Below are 20,550 nucleotides of genomic sequence, written 5' to 3' on the forward strand. Positions count from 1 at the left end.
ACTCACCCCTCACTAATCACCACTAACAACCACCACTCACCCTCCCCACTCACCCTCACCCTCACCAATCACCACTCACCCTCACCACTCAACCTCACCCTCACCACTCAACCTCACCCTCACCACTCAACCTCACCCTCACCACTCACCCACACCACCACCACTCTCCCCCTCACCACTCTCCCCCTCACCACTCTCCCCCTCACCACTCTACCCCTCACCACTCTCCCCCTCACCACTCTACACCTCACCACTCTCCCCCTCACCACTCTCCCCCTCACCACTCTCCCCCTCACCACTCTCTCCCTCACCACTCTCCCCCTCACCACTCTCCCCCTCACCACTCTCACCACTCTCACCACTCTCCCCTCACCACTCTCCCCCTCACCACTCTCCCCCTCACCACTCTCCCCCTCACCACTCTCCCCCTCACCACTCTCCCCCTCACCACTCTCCCCCTCACCACTCTCCCCCTCACCACTCTCCCCTCACCACTCTCTCCCTCACCACTCTCCCCCTCACCACTCTCTCCCCTCACCACTCTCACCACTCTCACCGCTCTCCCCCCTCACCGCTCTCCCCCTCACCACTCTCACCACTCTCACCACTCTCACCTCCCTCACCACTCTCTCCCTCACCACTCTCTCCCTCACCACTCTCTCCCTCACCACTCTCTCCCTCACCACTCTCCCCCTCACCACTCTCCCCCTCACCACTCTCACCACTCTCACCGCTCTCCCCCTCACCACTCTCACCCCTCCCCGCCTCTCCCCCTCACCCGCTCTCCCCCTCACCGCTCTCCCCCCTCACCGCTCTCCCCCTCACCGCTCTCCCCCTCACCGCTCTCCCCCTCACCGCTCTCTCCCATCACCAGTCTCTCCCTCACCACCACTCTCCCTCACCCTCTCCCCCTCACCACTCTCCCCCTCACCACTCTCCCCCTCACCACTCTCCCCCTCACCACTCTCCCCCCTCACCACTCTCCCCCTCACCACTCTCCCCCTCACCACTCTCCCCCTCACCACTCTCTCCCTCACCACTCTCCCCCTCACCACTCTCCCCCTCACCACTCTCTCCCTCACCACTCTCCCCCTCACCACTCTCCCCCTCACCACTCTCCCCCTCACCACTCTCCCCCTCACCACTCTCCCCCTCACCACTCTCCCCCTCATCACTCTCCCCATCACCACTCTCCCCATCACCACTCTCCCTCACCACCACTCTCCCTCACCACTCTCCCCCTCACCACTCTCCCCCTCACCACTCTCCCCCTCACCACTCTCCCCCTCACCACTCTCCCCCTCACCACTCTCCCCATCACCACTCTCCCTCACCACCACTCTCCCTCACCACTCTCCCCCTCACCACTCTCCCCCTCACCACTCTCCCCCTCACCACTCTCCCCCTCACCACTCTCCCCCCTCTCACCACTCTCAACACTCTCACCACTCTCCCCCTCACCACTCTCCCCCTCCTAAAGGAATCTACAACCTTCGATTCGTCCTTTGTGCGATTCAAGGAATCGATTCCTGGCATGTTGGGGGTTTACATTTTGAATGACAGAGTTTTATTTTCATTGATATGTTATGTTTTAATGTTTTCAGGAGTTTTTAATAAAATTTTTGCCCCGGTAAACGCCGGATATTTCCCGTTCGTAGCAGTTTATATCGACTTTAACCAACTTATAGTAAACGGGAATCGTCCGAATCTAAAGGAATCTACAACCTTCGATTCCTTTTCGCGATTCAGAGAATCGATTCTTGGCGCGTCGGGTTTAAAAGTAATTACACACTTGTATTTTCATTGGTATGTAATGTTTTAAAGTTTTCAGAAGATTTTAAATGTATTTTCCCCCCAGGCAACGCCGGGTATATCGAGTTTATACCACAAAGTCGTCGCTTGACACGGGTGGGGTGTCGAGGCCTAGTACCGTGCAGAGCCTCCGGCCTTGCCTAGATTGCCTACCCAGCTGAGGCTCCGTACTGGGGCCAATACCCCCCCCCCCGCGCTACAATATTACTGTCTAATCGCTATAATTTTATTATCTACCGACCCTATAATAGTAATTGCACACATTGGGGTGGGGGGGGGGAGTGAAAAGGACGTGAAACTTTGATGAATTTACCTCAGAATCGCGTGTTAATGCGTGCGCATATTTTTAATGGTAATTCAAAATGGCGTCCACCCCGCAGCGAACGCGTCTCTACCCGTTGCCAGGGGCAACCGCCGTGGTCCGCGCCGGCCGGCAAGAGTAAATAAATAAATAAAGCGTTAAATAAATAAATAAAGATGAATCGCACTAAATCGATAATCGGTCCGATTTAAAGTTTAGAGACGAAAAATCGGAAATGCCTAAGTTTACCGCGGGGCCGGGGGCGTGCCCACCTGCAAAATTTAATCTCGCCGAACCCCACGGTCCGAGAGCTAAATCCCCCGGTAGGGAGCGTACGCGGACGGACGGACGGACAAAAAATTAATTATATAGGTTAGATATGTGAACCATCTCAGCTTTGCTGATGACGGCATTAGTATGTATTTCTAAATTATTTCGCATCATATGTAGCCAACCGTGCTAATTGGAGGTGCGGGGAAAGGACAAGCTAAACACAAAAAGCAGTTCCAATAAAGGAGTTTTCAATTTATATTTAAAAGTGCATAGCTCCAGTGGCTTCCTAATATCGAAAGGAAAAGCATTCCAGATGGCCACAGAAGCACATCTCAAAGCGTCCGATGCGGTGACCGTCTTTGTTCGATGGCTAACCAAAAGCCACTGCAGCGAGGATGACCGGAGTTCGCGTGACAGATACTGCTCCTTGACGAGATCAGCAAAGTATTGTGGTTCATTTGTGACAAGCACTTTGTGTGTAATGAGTGCGACCTTATAATTTATTCGTTCAGCAACTGGAAGCCAATGCAGCTTGGCAAGCACTTGACAGGCAGGACATTTTAGAAGAATTTTATTTTTAAAAAGGCTGCAAAAAGTTGAGCTAATTATGAATACGAACAATTCCAGGGTAGTGTGAAACCAGTTCACGGAATAATGGACGATATCTTCAAGGGAAACACAAATGGAAGACACAGCAGAACGTGTTCCTAGGGTGATGTTGAAGGTGACTGAGATCGAAATGATGAGATGGACGAGAGCAAAGTGGAGAGCTTCTGGAAAGCTTTGTTTAGCACGGTTGGCGACGTACGGTGCAAAATAAATTCCACATACATACATAAACTCACACAGAGACCCATAGTTTGTTATCCTTCCCCTGCACCTCCGATTAGCATGGTTGGCTACGTACGGTGTGGAAGAAAGTTCAACATACGTAGAAGAGAAACAGCAATATGCCTGAAGAAAACAGCGTTGAATCACTGTGTGCTATCTGCAATGACAAACGTCAAGAAATGTCACCATTAGCAACAACAAAAATATGGAACAAAAACTGAACACAAAGCATGCTTGGAATGACAAATGGACATATTAGCGGTACACTGGTGCAGCATAACACACTGGACCTCATACAACAGTCGAATGATGTTGCTGTTGCCACTTGAGTTGAGCTGCAGAACTCTCCATGAGAAGTTGACACCACCATACGTCATAATATTTGTGATGCCACTGTCTGCCAAGAAATGATTCTGGAAATTAATCGAGGAACAACCGTCTCGACGAAGTCTAGGTAGGGCACGAGTGCAAATCTTGCCTTTAGAACACCGAGCCAAACAATCGTCATCAGGGCTGGGTGCTGCTATATGGCAACAGACTGTGAAGCTTCACGGTCAGCCGCTCATATAACCGTTCTGTCTTCCAAACTGCCTCGATATCACGAGAACTGATTTTCAGGCACCACCACTCTACAAGATTTTCTCACCGGAGTTGCGAATCGCAAGAAAAATAAAGAAAATAAATAAATGTTGCACACAAATTAGCTTTTTGGTTTTTGTTATAACGCACACCAGCGGTGTAGTACCGCCAATACCTTCACACGCCGGTTCTCATAAAGCAATGTAAGGAAAAGTATTTTGGCTTGGGCAGGACCTTCATCTAGCTTGGGATTGACCCTGGCTGATGATGATGAATTTGAAATATATTTGTTTCCTCTAATGAACGTTCTAAAAAAGCTGATTGTAATAGAGTAACGATGGTGAAATGTTAACTACCTCACCTGGAATGCAGGAGGTCGTGGATTCAATCTTGACCCTGATGTCTGCTGTATATTTGGAGTTTGCATGTTCTCCCCGTGATCACGTGGATTTTTCTGTGGGTCCTCTGGTTTTTCCCTCCACATTTAGAAACATGCATTTAGTATTTGGCTGCTATAAATTTCCACATGTTAAGCCACTTCGTTGAACTATCATTTGTGGCCAAGTTGATTCTAAAAAGGAGCTATGTAGCTCAGTGGGCATTACCTGGAAAATTGAACAATGTAAAGCTAATCTGTGTGTTCGGTGTTAGCTGTGCTGACAGGGTCGAGGATGAGGGAGAAGGTGATTAACTACAATTCGATTTCAATAGAACTGAGCTGTCTTCATCTTACAGATCAAGGAGCATAAACCATCATCACAAGAACTCCGGTCATCCTTGCAGCAATGGCTATTGGCTAGCCATCGAGCAAAGATGGTCACCGCATCGCGCGCTTTTCAGATGCGCTTCTGTGGCCGTCTGGAACACTCTTCCTTCTGATATTAGGAAGCCACTGGAGCTATGCACTTTTAAATCATTTAGATTGAAAACTCATTTTTTCTAAGTGCTTTTTGTGTTTAGTTTGTTGTCCTTCCCCTGCACCTCCAATTAGCACGGATGGCTATGTACATAGCAAAAGAAGTTAGACATACATAATCAGCCCAAAACATCTGTAAAGCAGCTACTCCAATTGCTGACCATCATATTAACACCACCAGCTAAAACACGTAGCCTGTTGCGACCAATATTATCTATAACAGAGGTTTTCGGGTGAGATTAACTGTGACTAACCGGACTAATCATGGATATTCATTGTAATTTATATGGCTACATTAACCCCCCTCTCGTCTTCGCACCTGATTGGCTCACAAGTAATGACGTCACATTGTATCCCTCTAAGACGAAACAGCAGGAGGATTTCTCCACAACTCTGACTGTCGCCTGATGAAGCTGAGTCTTAATGTTGTAGGTTTACTCTCCAACACACAATCGGTAGTGCTGAACTAGTAACTAATTGTCACGTTTTGCTTCCATGACAAACCTTACTAATTGGCCGTGTCTGGTGGTGGCGAGTTTAACACTTAATTTACGCGATCTAACCCCAAAAAAACCTCTTATACCACCGTTTGTTACCGCGCCCTCTTCATGGTTTGCGGTTCACGCACGCGTGCCTTTTGGAATACGCTGCGTGTTTTGACATTTTTTTGTTTAAATTGGAGAATTTTTGTTCTGGCCCTCCCGCAGGACGACCCCAGCCAGAAGCAGGAGAAGAACGGGGAGTCTGGGGCCATCACTGTGGGGCACGGGAAGCCTCTGAACGCCAGCGCCTCCGCAGGGCACCCGCCGCACGTCCCGCACGCTAAACCCGAGAACACGTCCGACGACAAACCCAGCGATAGCCGCTCCTTCCAAAACAACCTCGCCTGAAGGCGCGTCGGGTGGAGTAACCGCGTGGCAACCGCGTGGAGCTTGCCCTCAAACCTTGAAAGCCTCGCCTCCGAGCTCCACGCCTCTTTCTACGCACAACCACAACAACAGAGCGGAGTCTCTGGTAAGATTTTATAATTTTGGAGTGGCAGCGGTGGTTCCTAATAATAAAGGTGTTAAGTACACATCACCAGCATTTAATTTTAGGCTTTGTACGGTACTTGTATTGGCATTCACTGTAGTTGCACGCGTTTACAAGGTTGTGTGACAGTTTTAATACTGGTGTACAAATAATCCAATCCCACTGGAATTTATGTTTAATTGAAGCAAGGTTGTCAACCACGTACCACACCCATGTGCAAATGTTGACGTTTAGTTTTAACCCAAGTTAAAGGAACCTTTTTGTGTTTCACTTCGTGACGGCGAAGGGAAACGCCACTCGTTAATCAATCCGTTTCTTGCTCTCTGATACCACTCCATTTATGACTATCGCACAAAGTATTTTAGGGAATGATTTTATTCACTCGGACTTTGCGATCTAACCTTATACCTAAACAGATTTAAGTTTAACACGTAGGCTTTTGCGACCAATATTATTCATAATGAACGTTTTGGGTTTAGATTTTACTGGAACATGTATAATGACAGATATATCAGCAGCGGTAAACCACAATAGATTTAAAATAAATTTTTGTTATAAAACTTAAAAGCAATCTCCAATTGTGTAACAATATTTCATAAACTTACCAACTTTGCTATTTTGTTCTACAACATAGGGCGTCACGATGGCGAGCTGTTAACTACCTCGCCTGTTATACAGGTTGTGGATTCGATCCCGACCGTGACGTCTGTATATTTGGAGTTTGCGTGTCTCTCTCTCTCTTTCCTCGTGGTCGTGTGGATTTTTCTCCCGGGTCCTCCGATTTTCCCTCCACATTTAGAATCAACATCATGCGTCTGAAAAAGAGCAACATAGCTAAGTGGGTCTTACCATAAAAAGAAAAAGAAAACTATAAAAAAATTATGAGATCTCTTTTACCAGTGGCAAAATATAGTAGTAAGTTTTTACCAGTTTAAAAGGGTAAAAACTTACTACTATATAAAACAAATGTTGCATGTTAGTTAGGTATTGCAGCCAAATACAGTCCCACCTGTATGAACAATCATACAATGCAAGTTAGATAAGCCCCAATACCGGGTCTTCCCCTCTTGCTCAGAGGCCCAGTCTGAAGATCTTACCTAAAGCACTGAAGCAATCTCGGTCGTGAACTTTGGCCTACTCTATGAAAAATAAATTACATCACTGGCACTAATATAGCATCTGTCACCCACCTTTTCGAAATTTCCGCAGGACCATCTGGAAAATTGTTTGAGACTTAGCGAGGCGTTCCTGGGTAAATAAGTGCCAATCATAATAATGAAGTCTAAAGTTGCCTAGGCAGCGTTGGGAAGCAAGTCAAATACATGTACAATAAACATGGATAAATACATTGCATAAAAAGATCAAACGGGGTTTTATTCCGACGTAGAAATTAAGGCAGAATTGTCCATTGCTGGGGTGTTCTTACCGGTTGACTGTTGTCAATGTCACGTGACCTTATTCCAGTCAACCAGGAGCATGAGATATGCTGCAACATGAACACACCTTCAAGATAATGTAAAAAAGTTTTGGAGATCTAATGTCTAATGTTGATTTGTACTTGTATATGGTTGCAGCCCATGTTACATAAACCATAATGGATATAAATATTGTTGCAAGCTGCAAGTTTTGATGTTATTTGCGTATTTCGAATACAATTTGAATATTTGTTTCCAACAAACAATATGTATAGGTATATATAAAACACTTCTTCCTTAAGAGTGCATCGGAATATGGTCATCGAGAAGTAACTTGAAAGAAAAAAAACAGGGTTTACGTGAAATTACTTAAACTATAATTGAAAATACATTTTGCAGAGTTGGTGTTGCAATTTTCCTTACGAATCGTCAGTTCTCATTTGGAGATGTCTTAAAATAAAAACTGATATCAAACTGTAATTGCAATCGTCACGACGTTATATATTTGTAATGCTTAGCCATTATTAGCTTGTATACGATATATATTACATTTTACATGAAGCAAGTATCCAATTTGCAATTACTTGCTTGCAATAACTTAAGAGCACGATTGCCAAAATGGTGTTAATACGAGAAAGTATGCTGAACAGTGTATCATTATTCATGTAGAAATTCAAAATTAAATGCGAAAAAAAATGAAACTAAAACCTCTTGTTAATAATGGCCACATCCAAACACTTTGATTAGTTTTTTTCCCACGTAACGCCACAACAGCCCAGTATGTTCAGAGCACGCGCTGTTTGTAGCCAGGCCTGACCTTCGCACGTCCTTTCATGCACCAAGTCGGTCTCCCACACAGGACGTGGGGCATCCCTCTCCTCCCCACCGCCAACGTGCTCGTAAGTCTGTAAAGGTACAAATAGGGGCGGGCCACTCGACTCTGTATTCTGCACGCATGGGCACGAGAGCCGTGCTGCTTGCCTTCACTTCGCTTCATGCCAGTGCATGATTACGCGTCAGCACTGTAGGTTACCATTAGCCATTGTCACTTCGCTTGGATGCGGGCACTCTCCATGTCATTACCATCCCTCATGGGCTTGCCATCCCTCTGGTGGAACCATGAACATCAACAGGCCGATGCGCACATCTCCTTCATGAATGGAAAATTAAAGGCACGAGCCACAGTGATATTGTGGACATGCAACTCAAACTACGGACCATATAGTAAACCCACTGTGGTCTACACTCCTTCAACAGAGGAGGAGGAAGACCAAAACCACACGAACTCTCTCTCTCTCTGCTGGAGCCCTCTCGTCGTGGTCAGCAGACATCGGCATCGAGCTCCTGAACGTATTTGTGCGATCGTACACAAGAACAGCGTGGTCTTGTGATGGGGTAAACTGTCTCGATCCTGTGCGTGGGCTCAGATCGTTGCTCGATCTCTGCAGTTGTCTCAGGCGTGTTTGCTCCTTTGGTTGCCGTTATTTTTCTGTGCGTTTAGTTTGTTGTCCTTCCACCGCACCTCCGATTAGCACGGTTGGCTGCGTAAGGTGTGAAAGAAGTTCCACACACATCACACACATACATCCAACATATTTACATACATACATCCACACACATACATTGATACATTTCGTCTGCAGTCTCATCTGTGGGCTGTCAGCCTTTCCCGCGATGCGTCCTCTCCATGGCCACTGCAAGTTGCAGGATGTGGGTGTCCCCCGTTCACCGCTGAATCTCGAAACGTGCAAAGCATGTTCAGCGTTAATTTTATTTAGAGAGGTGTAGTATTGCCATTGTTTTTAAAGACGTCATTACTTACCGCAGTGAACCGTCGCGACACGACCACCTCTACTCTATGATAGCTGGCACCAACACTGCCACATGCCCTCCCGCATGACCTTGTGGGAGCCACGGTACATCTTCCGACCTGAAGACGTACCGACAACGTTATTGCGCACGTACGTCATCAGAATGGGAAAGGTTTAATACACAGTTATAAGTTGGCTCTAATTTGCATCGGTTTTCTGATCCATGTGTTCACATTTCTGTTTCGTGATGTAATTACAAGCCTCCGTCTCTCTGTACTTCATGAAAGTCTTCTTTCGGAACATTGCCTTTATTTATCATATTCCGTTTTACATCCTCTTTTATTTGTGTCTTTTCTTTCCTAAATGTATCTCAATTATCTTCAATAATTGATCTCGGTATACATACTCTTGTGTTGTTCAGTAGTGTCCTTCAAACAATGATGTTAGTTTGTTTAGTAAACTTGAAGATTACGGCTTTAATAAAAAAAATTGCATAACCTATCGAGCCACATTTGAGATGATCGGAATTAAAGTTTAGTGCCCCCAGCATGTTGCGACCCCCACTGCCACTGTGTAGAATATTATTACGTGCCAGGGACTCTATGAGATGATAGGACAATAGTCTGAGTCCATAATTGGCAATAAGTAATGGCAAAGCAGTTATAAGTGACTCAGAATTGTGCGCAGTTGCGTATACAGTACACGACTTCCCTGAAGGCAAACACCTTCAGCGAGCGTGATGCCGATCACACAACGCGGTTCGAATTCGACCCTCGATCGATGGCTGCACCATCGCCGCACACGCGTCGAATAAAAGCAAGGGACAAGTCCTTACTCACTAAGAACTCCTCTATCATGTTTCATTGCTGGAGGGGTTGTCCCCCCTACCTGAAAATCCTGGCTCCGCCATTGCCCCCAGCGCACTCAAGGCATCACCTTTCGGTGCCATTTCATACGTGTTGTATGTAGTTTCTTTTATTTTTATTGTTTTAAGCTTAAATATACAATAACACAACATTAAACTTCTAAATTTAATCCATAGCATCTACAAAAATATAAATAATTAAACTTTTAAGATCTGAATACTTAAATTAGAAAAAAGCCACTTTTGCAAGATACAAATAATTGTGAAACAACCTTACAGTGTTATATTGAACGGCATAGTTCGGCTTAATTTGCATAATCAATAATGGTGCATGCTATAATTAGCATTGTAACCCCCTGTGTCAATACACTGCTCGATGAAGGCCCACCATGCTGTACTTTGTGGGGTTGACCATACTTCACCACATTGGTCAGTGGAGGTTGAAGGGACAGCTACGTATATTCGCCAGAGTAAATAAAGGGGTAAAGTATGGCATTTGTTTTTAATAGTGGAATGATTGATCGATCGTATATTAAGATACCATGGTCGATGATAAATGTTAATTTAATACATTAAATAGTACTGTATATCGTATTACGCTAAATTTTTAAGGGATTAGTTTACTGCAAGAAAGTTATATTTTCACCGTTTGTCCTGTGGACTTTCTAGATTTCTTTTCCAGAGTTAACATTTGTTTAAACACGGTACCATTAACCCAATTTGAAGTTTCGGATTTTCATTAGCAAAGTGTCACCTGCTTAATTTTACACGGTATACAATATAAGTTAAATTGATAGTTCATTCCATGCTGCATTACTGGACTGTACAGCAAAATAACCACCACAAAAATCAGTCAATCAATCTGTATTATACATGCCAATATATAAAGTGGGCATCACAGGGGAACGGGAACGGTACAGGGGGCATCGAGCAACAGGAATGAAGAGAGAACCCGTCACGACCTCAGCGGCTAACACTAACTGAGCAAAGTAAATCGCCTTTTAGCTCAACGAAGTGGCTTATGTGGAAATTGACAGCAGCAGCCAAATACTCGAAAATGCTTGACGTTGATTCGAAATGTGGAGGGGGAAAACTCGGAGGACCTGGAGAAAATTCCACGCAATCCTGGGGAGGGCATGAAAACTCCAAATATATAGCAGGCGTCGGGGTCGGGATCGAACCCACGTTTATCTTTATACCAGGCGAGGTAGATAACATCTCCGATCCACCGTGGCACCCATGTTTGGGGCTGACCTCGAGAAGGCTTCGTCACCCCCAGCGTTGGGTGAACAATGTCGTTGTGATGGTGCTGTGAGATGAGGGATACAGGTGATGTACAATATACGCACACACTCGAGAAGACACGCACATACTCAATTTTTGTGATAATAGTTTTAAATTGTTTATGAAAAGTTGTATCTATGGGACCTTTTAGGTTTCACACTGAATTGCATCTTGCAAAGGGATTTTTCTGATGAAGTTTTCAGATTTTTTTAAGTTAAATTGGTTATATTTTAGCGCATTTTTTGCTTTTGTTTATTTTTGTGTCAATGTATGTTTAAGCTTATCACAATTAAAATAGATTCTATGGAAGCGGCTACATCTATCGCGTATAAAATGGCATCTAGAGGTGGTGCCTCGATTAAGTTAGGGGCATTACACTTTCATTCCAATAATCTCAACTGTACAGAGCACCTATGTGGCGTTTCAACATCTTAACACCTGTGTTATTGCCAGAAAGGGTCAAGCCTCTTTGTCTATTTTTTCATCAAAAGTGTTGTGCATTCTGAGAGTATGAACGGCTGATTAGTTTTTCAATGGACAATATCAGGTCACGTGTGTCAGTGCCCCTCTTCCTGGTGCAATGATCCTGACGGATATTATCGGAGCATTATTTTAGTTTGTTGTCCTTCCCCCCCACCCGCACCTCCGATTAGCACGGTTGGCTATGTATGGTGCGAAAGAAGTAGGTGCATTCGTTCGTAAGCTTTTACTGGAGTTGGCCATGTTGTATGTAAGCCTGGTCGCAATGCGTGACGTTTACGCCCAGAATAGTATCCTCATGGAGCAGAACAACGGGGTAGAGTGAAATACATTTCACACAGGAGTGGAATTAGCCCTGGGATCTTGCCATCATCAGTCGTGGCATGGCCACTGCTAAATGAAAGGCTACCTATACTATCTCCATATGGCACCACCATCTCACATTCTTTTTCTGCTGCCGTATGTAAATAGTAACACTAACGAGGGTAGATCGAGGTTTAGTTAGCCAGCCAAGAGCATCGTAGGGTGCCGACTGAACTTCTGCTATCCCACGGCAAAATGAATAGAAGGGACAGCTGTTGACGTTCACCACAGCTTCAGTGCGGATTATTAATCGCCCACTCGTGCAGACGTGCGTGCCGCACCGTGGCAAGTGTTGATGACGTTTACGATCACTCACTCACGCGGGGATAGCGCGGAGCCAGGATGCTCGGCCCTGGGGTCTTCAATCAGGCTCCTCTTTGTGACGTCTGCGCTCAAGTGATCTCAGCACTCCATCTCAGCACTCCATCTCAGCCGTGGTCATCTTCTCGGGCGCGTTCTTTCCTGTGGCTGCCGTTCCGTCACCATTCTTCTCCGTTGGCATCATCCCTGCTCGCGATGTGCTCTTCAGCTGTCTGCCCATTTTCTTTGTCACTGTCCACGTTTCTGAGCTGAGTTATCGTTGGCAATATGGGCCAAATGGTAACTTATTATTTACGTATGCTGCTCTCACTTGACAAATACAATTGTGCAAAAGAAATCCACCTTCCTCTTGTTTGCATCTTTATTTCACTATTTAGATCCAAGTGTATATCTTAAGGCATAATTATGTTTAGCAAAATTGTCTAACTTTGCAGCCTTGTTTTTTAAGTCAAAGTATTGGTTGTTCTAACTTTGTTCGAGTGACTTTTTCATGAGCAAATCGAAGACGACTAATACTTTATCCATTTATGTTGCATGCTTTTATTTCTCAAATCCATTTTTTTTGTAAAATATCCTCTCCCATTGCTGTGATTTGCGTTATTGGCGGGTTGTCTCCTCGGCTGGCTTCTCTTCTGATTTGTTATTTCCACTGTCTTCGTGCAGATCAATATTGACGGTACAGTAATACCCCGATTTAGCACGGTTGGTTACATAACAGTGGAAAATAAGTTAAACTTACATACACCGCACCTCCGATTAGCATGGTCGGATATGTATGTTGCGAAAGAAGTTCAACATACATACACGTCTCTCCCTTTTGACATCGTTTCGTAAGCACGTTGTCACGTTACGATCACCGCTACCCGATTAGCGTCGCCTCAACCCCACACACTCGCATCACTGAGAGCATCGTCGTCACCCGTTCTCATTATCCGTCGCCTTTCAGCCTCCTCCACCATCACCACCGACTATCCACTACCCCTGTTCAAATCGCTTCGATTCAAGTCGTTTCGATATTCGTTGTCCACCCCGACATCCTAAACCGGGGTATTATTGTACCTTAGTTATTAATTATTTTAATAACTTCTTGTTATATTATTAAAGCCTCCGTTTATGATAGCTTAAATAACTGCTAAAGTTTTCAATGAATAAAATGCCTTGTCAGTGATTAAATCCAGGAAAATTAGTTTATTACATGTATTTATCTTTTGTAGTTTGATAGTAATTTGATTAATAGTAGGTAAAAATACAGTTTCTAAATCCAGCTCCAACGTTCGAATTAATTGTACGTGTAATAGCATGCCAATGGGTCTGTACTTGGACACATCCGTTTGTGTCTCTCATGCTGAACAATGGTGTATAATTTATTTATTGATGTATTTCATTTCTATGTGTAAACATTGAGTGAACAAACAGCATTTTTTTATTGTAACAGCTTCCTTGATATCTACAATTATTTTATCTGTTCTCAAAGCGTTTCCCCTTTTTCATGCTGTGAAGGGCAGTTTACTTGTTCAGGTGTAACCGTTCAAACATAATCCTCATCTGATAAATGATTTACCCCTGAGGTATTCGTTTTTTTTGCTATAAAATTTACATAAAATGTAGAATTTTTTTACAATACATAACATCTACATGTGGTACAATAGATAGGTATATAACCCTCATTTCGTTAGATACGTAACATCTACGTCATAGCCATTTATATGTTTCGAAATGTTTATCGCTTGTGAAATGGTCTTCAACCAATTACATTTTAATATAAACTTGAAACATTTATTCTGGCTCAATTTGAGATTGCAATTTCGAATAGCTTGTCAGTTACGTATGGGAAAATAGGCTTACATACACACATGCTTAGGATTTTTTTAACACATTAAATTAACGTATTTAAATGTTTGCATTTATAATAGTTTTTACGTTTTAACAATATGCACGGCACACATCTACATATATATAAATAATGTTTATGTATTATTGATGTACATGTAATGCATACAATATGCTATACATTATATACAAACGCACAATTACACACAATATACATACGCACAATTACACAATTATATACATATACACAATTCCAAGATGAACGTGTACAGGCTGTTGAGGCGAGCTGTGGTGCCACCCAGGTATGGTGTGGGCTGAGCAGGGCTGCAGCCCCCTGGGGGGGTGGGGGGGGGCTCTGCACCATCCGACTGTGAGCTCCTCTCATTTTTCCCCGACTCACTTTAACAAAAGAGTTACTACACGTGTTTTAACCCCGTGTACAATAATGTGTAGGCTATAACTTTATATTATTTTAGTTGTGACCGTGTATTGGGTTCAGGGGAAGACAGTCTCACAGTTACAGGATAAATAAAATATGTAAAGGTACAATACGACTCACAATAAAGTTATCGTGCGTCTTGCTTTCATGCCGGCTCCATTGCTCAACTTTACACTGCTCTATTGATAACGATAGCCAGATGCGTTAATCCGGCTTGGTACATGGTAGACCGCGGGTTATTTTTAATTAACAACAAAAATTTTAATATTTTTTTCTAAACATTTTTAACTTGTTAATCTGTTGATTCGGGGGGGGGACACCCTTGTGGCCGACTGTGCCCCAATGCGTCGCATAACGCTGCCGCATACCCACCTCCATAGATGCAACCCCTGGGCTTGAGACGTGTCTCTGTCCTGTCATCCCCCGCAATGTTTTTTTACGTCCTCAAACAATACAATTGTCTCAAAATGGCATTGCCAGGAAGCGTGAGGTGTCGTAGAGACAGGAACCACCCTTGTGTGGATGCACCGCTGGATAAGAGCCTCATTGTGCCATGCCCATGATTTGATGATCATGCTGTCAATATATGAAGGTCGACAACACAGATGTTGGAGCCTCGTACAGGATAAGGTTGGGCGTTGCCGCACTGATGACAACCCTAACATAAAAATAATCTACATTTTCACATTTTGTTGAGGTGAATATACTGTGCGTGTGCTTAATGTAGCGTGATGTATATGTATAGCTTTGCGGACGTACACCGTGTTCTTTAGCTTCATGTTATTCTGTTGACAGTTCGGGTCGGACAGAGAGGTACTTTGTTAGAGTAGCCATTGAGTTTTAAGAGTCAGCGCTGACGATGTGCCCAGCCTCGCGACTGTCTGTACACGGCGCTCTCCCCGTTCGTCACAAACCTTGGGCACCGTCCACGCTCATGGTGGCGCGACCTCGAAGCGCCACCGTCGAGATCGCTTTCGTTCGTTGCATGCGTCATGGGCGGAGACGTGAAGTGGTGCGGCGTTTCGCGTGATTGGCCCCGTTGTTTATTGAGTGTGCAAAAATGTTCAATGTTGCGATTTCAACCGGTGCTGGGTTTTTCGGATGATGATAATGGTGGAAATAAGAGTATTTATTTTAAAAAATGAAAATATATATTGTACGTGGTGACACACACACCTATAATATAGCGCTTTGAATAATGGCGGTGGGTCGAATTGAGATTCGCAAAACTCACAAATGCCCTCGCTGCGGCATTGCTTCTCTCGGCTGCAATGATTTGGCTTCTAGACCACGGTACTTAGGAGGTGTTAAACCCCCGTTTTTGAGGTTTGTAAAGTTCAAACGTCACCTTTATTTAATAGCATAATGCTAACGTTCTCGTATTGTCGTCGGGCCTTGGGGGCCGTCCATAAATGACGTCACGCACCTGGGGGGGGGAGGGTCAGACATTTGTGACGATTTGTGACGAGGGGGGGGGGGGTGAAAAATGTGACGTCACATCAAAATACGCAACTTTTAATAACTGTAAGTCTACTGAATTAAAATGACTTTTTAATAAATGCTTTCTCCTTAAACATCAGAGAGTGCAGCGGCACATTAAATACACACTACAATTACAATAGTTTAAAGCGATTTGAAGCATGTTTTATTTTGGGGGGGGAGGCAGAGATTTGTGACGTCATATTTGAGAGGGGGTCTGACTTTTTGTGACGCCGTGTGACGAAGGGGGGGGGGGGTCAAAAATCGACCAAAATCGCGTGACGTCATTTATGGACGGCCCCTTGTGCTTCCATTTGCAAAATAAATAAATGAGCGAGTGTTATTTCATTATTTCCTCTTCTAGCTTAGCACACACGCAGTTTGTTAAATGTCACGACGGACGTGTGATTTTGTTTGCCCAATAACTTTTTAGTCGTAATAAATGAATACGTAAACAAAGCCTCGTGTCAATCCCGATGAAGGCCCGCCCGTCCTGTGTCGGTCACATGTCAGCATTGGTTTCGTCTGACATCTTCCACCCGTGTGATTGTGAGGGGAACCCCATCAGTTGTTTGGGCTGCACCTACGGTATTTAACCCAAGTGAATTTTCGCTCGTTGGTTTTTAATGAAACTGTGATGTATCTGGTGAACCGCATGCATTAATGTACGTCATTGTAGAATTCATACGATGAGTGATTTGCGCTAATTTGCTTCAGTGTGTAAGGTTATTTTTAAGTGTGCTGTCAAATTGCTCTTAAACCAATGTGTTTTTACATCGCAGATACATGATTCAATGTAAAAAATGGGGTTTGAAAGCAAAGTTGAACATAAACAGTATTCAATTTCTGATGTAGTCTATAAGTGGCATTTATTGTTTGTGTTATTGTTTAGTTAGTAACGCCTCATCCACCCACCCACTACTTACTCGCCTACGGTCATCTCACGCCGTCTGCGTGCGTTACGTGCGCCCTCTGCTGGATAAAGCAACACGAGTCTCACTACACTTACCACTCTATACACTCACTCACCACTATACACTCACCTACTCATCACTATACACTCCCCATTCTATACACTCCCCATTCTACACATTCACCCACACTCACCCACTCTATACACTCACCCACACACCCACCAACAAACCAACCCACTCTATATACTCACACACCCATCAACAAACCCACTCTATACACTCACAACACAACAACAAAACAACCGCCATTCGCCACTAAGTGGCGGTGACGTCACCACGACGCTTGTGCCAGGCTATGCGCACGTTGAGGCCACGTGAAGTGTCCAACGCCCGCTGGCAGGAGGTCACGGGGCAGACCCAGGTGCCACGGGCCGACTGATTGAGAAGACTGGCTGATGCACCACCTGTGCCGCCTACTGTGCCAACTTTCTGTGCTTTAACCACCCGGCGCTTCGCTCGTTGTTGTGAGTGTCGCTCCTCCGCCCTCCATTGTTGCTGGAGGACGACTGCCTCCAACTGCCCAGGAGCGTCCTTGACGAGCCTCCTCCTGACACCGCTGGTACCAGTCATCGGCAAGTCCACTCAGCTCCACATCCTTCTGTACCACATCACTCCATCTCTTATCACTCATCACTATGCACCCACCACTCTATACACTCACTCACTCACCCAGCTTGAAATTGAAACTGCTATTGTTAATAAAATTTGCAGTGAAATTCGCAAATTCGGAAATATGTCGTCTCCATAAAACACAATAAAACCAAGAAGATCCAAAGGAGTTTCTGGTAGAACTTCATTCCGGTTTACTAATATGGGTTTTCCCCTTTTTTCTGGCAACAAAACTGACACCTTTTGCAAGGAATCATGTCTACATTAACCACAATACCTGCAGTCAAATGCAAACAAAAACAACACTCTGGTAATTTATGCATTGTCTTTGAAACTGATTGGTCCACACCAGAGACAGCTTTCTTTGTCTCATATGGTGTTCGACCAGATGACGCCAAAAGGCGCACAGTTCAAGACAACGCACTACCAGAGTAATGAGGGCTCGGGGTGAGCAGCTACATCATGGGACCTCTTTTGCCAGTGTAGTAGGTTCAAGGAGACTTGGACGACGTAGTCAGAGGCACACTTATTTATTAACCACAGTTGTATATTACAGGCCGAGATATACAACACTCGAAGGGGTATCGGCCCCTTCACCTGTCTAACAGGGAGATCCCACAATCTCTGTCCCGGCTAGCCTACTCCTAGGTCCTCCACTACAGGGCTAGGGGAGGCTAGCTGACCCAGCTCTGGTTAAGCTGAGATTACGGCACCCTGAGTCCCCAGACAGGCTCTTAGAAGAACATTGGCTCTGGGCTCTCGGGGCCACGCCACTGGCTTGCCCTGGTCGGTCCTGAGAAGGACAGCGATCCAGGGGAGTCCCAGGGCCTATCTAGCCGGTCTTCTTGCTTCGCTGGTTTAAGCTGAACACTGAACCCCGAGCCCTCTGATTCACCGCCTTATATAGCAACTCCCCCACCGAGGGGTGGGGCCGTGGGGGATCCCAGCACCGCATTAGCCCCCCAGGCTAAACGGTGCGGACGTGGATGTAAGCATCTCATTCGCATACGGGCATAACCACGCCCGGTGTGTTTGTTTGCCCTCCCGTAACACCTCTACACCAGTACCAAAATATACTAATAGGGGTTTTCCCCTTTTTTCTGGCAACAAAACTGACACCTTTTGCAAGGAATCATGTCTACTGAGCAGCATTTTGCAATCTCCAATTTCTGTGAAAAGTTCGTGGCCATTGATGTCGGTGTCATAGAAATTTCCAAAATCTTTGCAATTTTGACGAATTGCATGGACATCTGTGTCGGATAGAAGAGTTTTGATGTCCAGCAGAAATCCAAATTTTGTGTTCAGGTCTTTTAGTCGTAAAAACCGTGTTGACATCTGTTGAAGTCGATAAAATACGCTCTTCATAACGTGCACAATTTCTTCTTCTGCTGAAAGTCCTGCATCTCTTGCCAGTTCTCCTGGCATCTTCCGACGTCGCCTAATTATTCTGTCCACATCGATCCACCAGGTTGTGCATCTTGTTTTGGCGTTTTGTTGTGTATGTACCCCCTTTTTATTTTTTTAAATATTTTTTTTAAGAATTATTCTGCCATCATATATAATATTGTTTTTTTAATAGACACGGGGCAACGTATAACGAACACGCCCCCACACTTCCACAGATGCGCGCATACCTCAATTCAAAGGAAAGACGGCATGAAAGAGGGTAATCAAGGTCATAAACTCCCCGAATTTCACACAAGAGGAACAAGGGAGGGGGGAATGGCAGGCAGGGGGGTCAGCAGGACATCCTTTTGTTAAAAAAAAAAACCTCAAACCAGGCACCACGGAGGAAGAGATAATTATATTCTGAACAAAGATCCCTAGCCGGGATATCAGATTAAATAATCACAAGAAGTCAAACAATAAGTACGGAATTAAAGTAGAAGAGAAATCAAGGGCGGAGAAGGCTCTCAAAATTAACCAAACACAACACCCCATGGGAAGCGAGCAACACGGCCGCCTTTGTCTTTCCGAGAGGATCTCCACACACAGGCACCAAGCCAGGAAATGACACCCATAAAGGTTGGGGCAATGGCTCAAAGGAAATTAACACACGCCTTCGAATAAATAAGCGCATGCGCCGGGTGCTCCCACCGTGGAAACAACCGCCTTTGTCTCCCCACAACACGGACAGCAAAAATTGCACACGCGAGGAAATAACATTTCCATGAGAGATCGGGTCACGATGAAACATCGTGAACACGGTTTCGGCATAACCAAGCAGCAAATAAGTCGCATTTCAACTTCCAAACCAAACCAACTTAAGCTGTGTGAGACAAAGGATGTGATCCCCGAGCAAGGGAGGGAATAATTAAGCTCGCTTAACGCGTAGGTTTTCGCGACAAATATTATTCAGTAACAAAACATGGATTCGAATGTTTTTTTTATATAACTCGACGCGAATCATCGGTCTGGTTAATGAATAACTCAGGTGGCGCCGTCACGGGGCCCCCCCACCCCTTTCTTCCAGAACGACACACAGCTGTGTCTTCAAAGCTAATAAACACACAGACAAACACGCACGCGAAACACACGGACGGACACACACACGGACGCAGATGGTCCACCCCCACAGGGATGTTTTATGACAGCATTTGAACAACTCGGGAAACTGAGTGGAATTTCCAGATATAAACCGAAGGAAAATCCATTCAAAGCAGATCGTCCGGGCCACGAGCCCCATCTCGTCCGGGCCACGGGCCCCACCAGCAGATCGCCAGGGCTCTGAGCCCCAACTCGTCGCCAGGGCTTCGACTCCACCACAGATCGTCAAGAAGTTTTCGTCATCCAGAATGGCGAGGTTCGCGGGATAGCGACGTGCCGCTACAAGCCGAGGTCTGCACCACCTGAGAAGAATCGCTACCCTGAGTCGCCGAGCTGCGAGTGAAGCCAACAAAGACGCCAACGTCCACCCTGCCACGAACGAAGCATCG

The 20,550-nt window shown here is 45.1% G+C and overlaps 1 protein-coding gene across 5 annotated transcripts in view; it reads left to right on the forward strand.

The window, feature by feature from the left end:
• The window catches only part of CSPG5 (chondroitin sulfate proteoglycan 5), a 56,791-nt gene extending 39,913 nt beyond the window's left edge, over positions 1-16,878 (forward strand). For 2 of the 5 annotated variants that reach the window (XM_061576931.1, XM_061576930.1), the window contains exon 5: positions 5,420-16,878. In XM_061576931.1, coding sequence (XP_061432915.1) covers positions 5,420-5,602 — 183 coding nt within the window. In that variant the 3' untranslated portion in view covers positions 5,603-16,878. The remainder of the gene's footprint in view (positions 1-5,419) is intronic. The other 3 variants (XM_061576934.1, XM_061576932.1, XM_061576933.1) reach the window with 2 other exon arrangements.
• The last annotated feature ends 3,672 nt before the right edge of the window (positions 16,879-20,550 follow it).

Source organism: Lethenteron reissneri, chromosome 62, assembly GCF_015708825.2.
Source record: "Lethenteron reissneri isolate LAM-NWPU_2019-01 chromosome 62, ASM1570882v1, whole genome shotgun sequence".
Lineage (NCBI taxonomy): Eukaryota > Metazoa > Chordata > Hyperoartia > Petromyzontiformes > Petromyzontidae > Lethenteron > Lethenteron reissneri.